We start from the raw sequence: 6458 nt of genomic DNA on the forward strand, positions 1-6458 counted from the left end.
GTGCAATAGATTTTATTAATTGAACATTTAAAAAAAAACTATTTTGCTTAGAGTTATGAAGACGGGTCATTGCACAAAACATCGCGTGTTATATTTCGATTTAAAGCTTTCGTGACTGCAAGGATTCATCTTCTTTGGTTCTTTCGGTAAAGTCACGTAGAATGAGAATCAAATAATAAATTGATAAAATAAAATGACACAATAAAATTCTCACGACGTTTCGGCCACAACACAGGCGGCCCTTCATCAGGTGAAGGGACGAGACTGTCTCGAAGACTGCGCTGGAGTGAAACAGAGCCAAGCTCAGACTGCGACCATTAAGCTGTGTGAGAGGGCTTAAGGTGCCTCGACAAAGGAATTAGCATAAAAAATTTACATTTGATTGGCGGACTTAGCATGATGAAAGGTGTAGCACGCGGCAGTGCACCTTTAAGCTGTGTGAAAGGGATTAAGGTGCCTTGACATGAGAGATTCGTTCATGAGGCCATTCACATATACAAGCACATAGACGAATTTCAACCGAGAAGATGGATTCTGGCTTAGTAACCACTGGAAAGATGTTTTAAACCATTTCGGTTCTTAATTAATTGTATTTTACGATGACCTTCAGACCGCAGATCTTTCGCTGGCATTGACTCTTAATACCTCTCACACCACGGTTAATGGTATGGTTTACAACATGGAGTATAACAGCACCTCGCAGCTGTCTCTCTCCCCCTCCTCTGTTCCGACCATGGATGAACTCGTCCGTCTGAACGGGGCTCGTAGCTATCCGTGGTGCTAAAGTTGAGGGTAAGAATCCACCCATTTTTTTGCCATATAGCATTGTGAGATATAACGACTTATTGTTGGTAGCTTAGCTGATTAGAGAATATATAGAGTTTATTGATAACATTGAGGTAGTTTCTATTTTAGTTTTTTTATTGGTTTACTATATAGTATTCATTATATAGTGTAGTGTATACCCAGTTACTGTTAATAGCTCAGCTTATTGAAGATGTTCTAAATCGAACTAAACATTAAACTAATTTTCATTGGTACAGTATATTTTTTCAAGTAGTGGTACCCCAAACTTTCGCAGCACAGGCTGGTGCACTGCCGGTGCCGATCACTGTGCTACACCTTTCATCATGATAAGTCCGCCAATCAAATGCTAATTTTTACGCTAATTCCTTTGTCAAGGCACCTTAATCCCTTTCACACAGCTTAAAGGTGCACTGCCGCGTGCTACACCTTTCATCATGCCAAGTCCGCCAATCAAATGCTATTTTTTACGCTAATTCCTTTGTCGAGGCACCTTAAGCCCTCTCACACAGCTTAAAGGTGCACTGACGCGTCCTACACCTTTCATCATGCTAAGTCCGCCAATCAAATGCTAATTTTTTATGCTAATTCCTTTGTCGAGCACCTTAATCCCTCTCACACAGCTTAAAGGTCGCAGTCTGAGCTTGGCTCTGTTTCACTCCAGCGCAGTCTTCGAGACAGGCTGGTCCCTTCACCTGATGAAGGCCGCTTGTGTTGTCGCCGAAACGTCGTGAGAATTTTATTGTTTCATTTTATTTTATCAATTTATTATTTTATTCTCATTCTACGTGACTTTACCGAAAGAACCAAAGAAGATCGCTTGTTATATATTGATTTGATTTGAAGGCCACAATGGTGTGATTGACGGATGCATTGAGTTTGCTTTTATTTATTGTGTTTGTGCACAATTGGCAATGCAGCAGCATCACCACCAACTAATTCTTCAAAGAGTGTTTAAAATGCGTGACAATCTTAATTTGGTTATTATTGTACAGCACCGAGTAAGATTCCATTCAGGGCCAATACCATGTTTATCCTGACCCAGGGCCAGGGTGGTTCATTAGACTCGTGTTTGTATTCGACGACAGACAGAGCACTCTCAACAAGCGCACGCGCTGTAACAGGATAAAATGAATCCGCGATAGAATGAATAATTGTGTTCTTGTTTTAGACCCATATGTAGAGTCATTGCGCGTGGCTTTGCCCAGATAAAGAATACTCGAACGGGAATCGACGTATTTTAACGATTCAATGTTCAATTAAACGGGAATCGACTGATGTTTAACGATACAAAACTTGGCACGTTTTCAAAATATCATAGCCACGCTTGATCCTTGCTCGAACACATAGGCACACGAACTGCGGTGGGACGCCAACAAACTGATGTAAATTTTCTCGCTTTGGCGTGAGGATAAATGTTTGCGAGCGCCGTGCGATGGGTCTGGGCCGTGCGATTTCCAGAGCCGCCGCTTCGGTCTCAGCTCAGCTGACCACCTGAATGCGTCGTCCGGTGTGGAAAAAAAAAGCGTGCGGCTGTCACGGTGAAATACGACAGCGACGACGACACAACTCGTGAGCACATTTCGCTCGAATGGCAAATCGGAGCTACATGTGTAGTTGAGGATTAAACAAATGGATTCGTTGAAATAAAACTCCCATCGTAATGTATCATACCCCTAAACGGATAACAAACATAGCTGCCAGGAAGCTCAGCGGTATTCGGAAAGCTAATGCCGGTTAGTTCCGAGCGAGCGGTCCTAATTGTTATCAGGCAATTGAGGCTTTCCAGCGTCATTGTTGATGTAAGTACAATGGCTCAGGGTTGTCACAACGCAACAACAAAAAAAAACACGTGCTCAATGTTTAAAAATGCATCAAGAAATGCGGTGTCCTGTCGCCACTTCCACAAAAGGAGACGTCTGAATCAATATTATATTACGTTTTAATGTTTCATCCATACTAAAGCAAAGATCCTTCTGAAGCTGACTTACGCCATCGATTATCGCATTTTTGCACCGTTATCGAAACGTCTGTTGTTCATCAAGGTCGGCCTAATAGGCTTGCGCGTGACGGCAGAGGCATTGTCGAAAATGCAGCGGGCGTACGCTGATGTCCCGTGCAAGGTGATGAAAGGGAGAAAAAAATCGTGCACACGCAAGGATGGTGTAACGCGTGCCAAACGCGCGTGCGTCCTTGCGAGTGTTCAATTTGCGATGCGTTCCAGTACCAGGACGAGGCGACGTCACATCGCGACACGACGTCACCAACGCTCATCCTTCCAGTCGTGCTTTGTGATCACCACGTTTTGTGGCAATAACCACTTTGATCTATGTGGCCATTGTTGTACAGCACTTGCTCTTCATTGTTGTACAGCACGTGCTCTTCATTGTTGTACAGCACGTGCTCTTCATTGTTGTACAGCACGTGCTCTTCATTGTTGTACAGCACGTGCTCGTCATTGTTGTACAGCACTTGCTCTTCATTGTTGTACAGCACGTGCTCTTCTATGTTGTACAGCACGTGCTCTTCATTGTTGTACAGCACTTGCTCTTCATTGTTGTACAGCACGTGCTCTTCATTGTTGTACAGCACGTGCTCTTCATTGTTGTACAGGACTTGCTCTTCATTGTTGTACAGCACGTGCTCTTCTATGTTGTACAGCACGTGCTCTTCATTGTTGTACAGCACTTGCTCTTCATTGTTGTACAGCACGTGCTCTTCTATGTTGTACAGCACGTGCTCTTCATTGTTGTACAGCACTTGCTCTTCATTGTTGTACAGCACGTGCTCTTCATTGTTGTACAGCACTTGCTCTTCATTGTTGTACAGCACGTGCTCTTCATTGTTGTACAGCACGTGCTCTTCATTGTTGTACAGCACTTGCTCTTCATTGTTGTACAGCACGTGCTCTTCATTGGAAGGCCCGAGGGGCCCCTAGTGGCCAATAGTGCGGCCCCTGGCGTGCTGCCCACCACAAGACACAGGGGACAAAAACACTGCCGCCCCATCATCATCATCACCGCCATCGTGCTGCTGCTGTCAAACCCCACAATGGTTTAAAATGGTGTGGCGGCCCTCACTCACACTGACAATGTCTTCTCGGCGAAAGTGCACCCCCCCCCCCCCCCCTCTTAAAAATAGTGTTGAACCACTGTTGTAGAGGATCAGCCCCCTAACGGCAGCACAACTTAACACTAAAATTGCGTTTGTAGTGGATCAATCTTGACGAGAGTTATTGTGACTCTCCTCCCCCCACAATTAGACAGAACTAATACGTGAACACGTTCAAAGCTTAATTGGAATTGGCTAAACACATCGCTGCGTTGGTTTCGTGATGGTGGTGGTGGTGCAACAGGATGCCTACGGATCCATCGGCGCGTGTTACCTGCCTCGTCTCACATCCAAGGCTCGGAAGCTCTTTAAATTCACTGCAGAACCGCAGACAGTCTTACCGAGTGGAGATGACGGCGATCCGATCCACGGCTGTGCACACACGCACGCATAAAAGACGGCTCAACAACCGTAAGATTAAACGACTCAGAGCAACGATGTCTACTGGACAGCTTTTAAAAAAAAAGCTTCATAGCTCATCGGATTTCTCCAGGATAGAGATTCTGATTCTGAGCAACAAAACAAAAGCACTGCTGTTTTCAATAATCTTTCTGTTACAGCACACACGGAGTTGTGTTAGGTTGTAGCCTACACCTTCTGGTTGCGAGCAGACTTCAATACGCCATTGGCAATGGCCCCGCACACTGTAGTTAAAATAAAACACGCATTCTAGAGAAATGTGTTCAGAAATTCAATTTGATAACGTAATTAACGGCCCTTTGCCAATCCACTGATGGATAGAGGCCTCCCTCTGCCGCGTCTGGCAATGGGGAGCTTTGACCATACTTCATGCTGGGCAGTGAAGGTTGTTGAATGGGGGGGGGGGGGGGGCGGACCAGTTGGGATAGCCCAAGGATGGGGAACCTTTTTTCTGCCAAGGGCCATTTGGATATTTATAACATCATTCGCGGGCCATACAAAATTATCAACTAAAAAATTAGCCTGTTATATTTTGGTCAAACATTAATTAACTCACCCCTAATGTGATGGCTGGAACTGCTTCTCTTTGGCGAAGGCGTGTGATGATGTTAGCTGGTGTTGATGATGTTGCTACTCGCAACTGCTTTTCCAGGTTTGCTCTCCTAGATTTATTGAATTTCGAGTCTCGCCTGCGGTTGCCTTGTCAGGGCCAGAGACCAAATGATTTCGTGGTCCTTGTACGGCCCGCGGGCCGGACGTTCCCCACCCCTGGATAGCCCTTGCCACTAACGTTTAAGCCATGGCAGGAAATTGAACTCAGGTTTCCGGGTTCGTAGTGCGCCGCGCGCTAACTAAACTAAACAATATTTTTATTTCACCAGATAAGGCCAACTGAGCTATATGGCGCTGATTCAAAAAGCGACCTGGCTATCACAAATGATAGCTCAACGAAGTGGCTTGTCATTTGGGAAATCTACAGCAGCGTAAAAAATACTCTTAGCGCATGTTTCTAAACGTGGAGAGAAAAAACCGGAGGATCCGGAGAAAAATACGCACAATTCACGGGGAGAGAGACATGCAAACTCCAAATATACAGGCATCACGGTCGGGATCGAAACCACGACCTCCTGCATACCAGGCGAGGTAGTTAACATCTCTCCACCGTGGCGCCCCTACTGCGCTACCGCTCCACTCTGTTCTGAAAGAAATAAAAAAAAAACATCAAATAGTGCAATATGAAACTAACGCAGCCATCATTTAATATATATCGTTTTACAGACTGTATGATCAGAGCAATATAACTCAGTTGACAATCCCCCCATCATTAAAACATAGATAATTTACACTCCATGGCAGGCAAGTCAAGACATCGCAATGTCAAATTCCTGGCGGGGGAAAGAAGTGACACCAAAATGTAGGTCACGGGACTGGAGTGCATTTCAGTGCCCAAGCAATCATTTGCGCGTGGAACAGACAGTGAGGTTAAATGGTGTTTGCCACGACATAGAAAACCGGCAATTTCTTGAAATAAATTTCTCATTCAGAATTTTTTTTTTTTTTAAATGGGAGTATGCGGACGGACTCAGACGTGAATGCATTAGAAGAGCCCAAAAAGCTGCGGGGCACAGATGTATAAATTATCTTCTCTTTTAATATCTGGAGAGGTCACGCTTGTGCCTCGGATGTATTTCTTCATTTACAAAGCGCCGCCTCTCTGCGCTGAAAGCCGCTCTATTAGGCCGGCGATGCCGTAAAGCAGCAGCGAGATCTCCAGCAATGTGGCTCCACTCCAGAACCTTGAGAACCCCCTCCCCTCCCTCCCTACCCAGCGTGACCTTCTTTTGTGATTGCCAGTCCCTTCGTTGTACAGGTTAAACCCCTCTTGACGACGGCAACTTGACGACCTGTCAAAATCACTTGACAGGTCGTCAAGTGATTTGATCGTTAAGCGCGTATAGGAAGAACACGTTAAAGGCTTCATTCGTTCCGATAGCATCGAAAGCGACCCTTTTTTCACCCAAAAAAAAAACCGTACTTTATCATCTGTAAACAATGGATATTAAAACATTAATATGGCAAAAACATTATAAACACATAATATTAAAATAAATATGCTTATTTAG

The 6458-nt window shown here is 44.8% G+C and overlaps 1 protein-coding gene across 1 annotated transcript; it reads right to left on the bottom strand.

Annotated features, from left to right (window-relative positions):
• Positions 1-633: 633 nt before the first annotated feature.
• LOC142929692 (uncharacterized) lies at positions 634-3830 on the bottom strand. The gene is made up of 3 exons (XM_076071397.1): positions 3825-3830; positions 1409-3738; positions 634-1297 (listed from the first exon to the last, which is right to left on the bottom strand). Exons 1-2 carry the CDS (start codon positions 3828-3830, stop codon positions 3100-3102), a joined length of 645 nt encoding a protein of 214 aa, XP_075927512.1. The 3' UTR covers positions 634-1297; positions 1409-3099.
• Between the last annotated feature and the right edge of the window lie 2628 nt (positions 3831-6458).

Source organism: Petromyzon marinus, chromosome 33 (assembly GCF_048934315.1).
Source record: "Petromyzon marinus isolate PM22_M1 ecotype Great Lakes invasive population chromosome 33, UKy_Petmar_22M1.pri1.0, whole genome shotgun sequence".
Classification (NCBI taxonomy): Eukaryota; Metazoa; Chordata; class Hyperoartia; order Petromyzontiformes; family Petromyzontidae; genus Petromyzon; species Petromyzon marinus.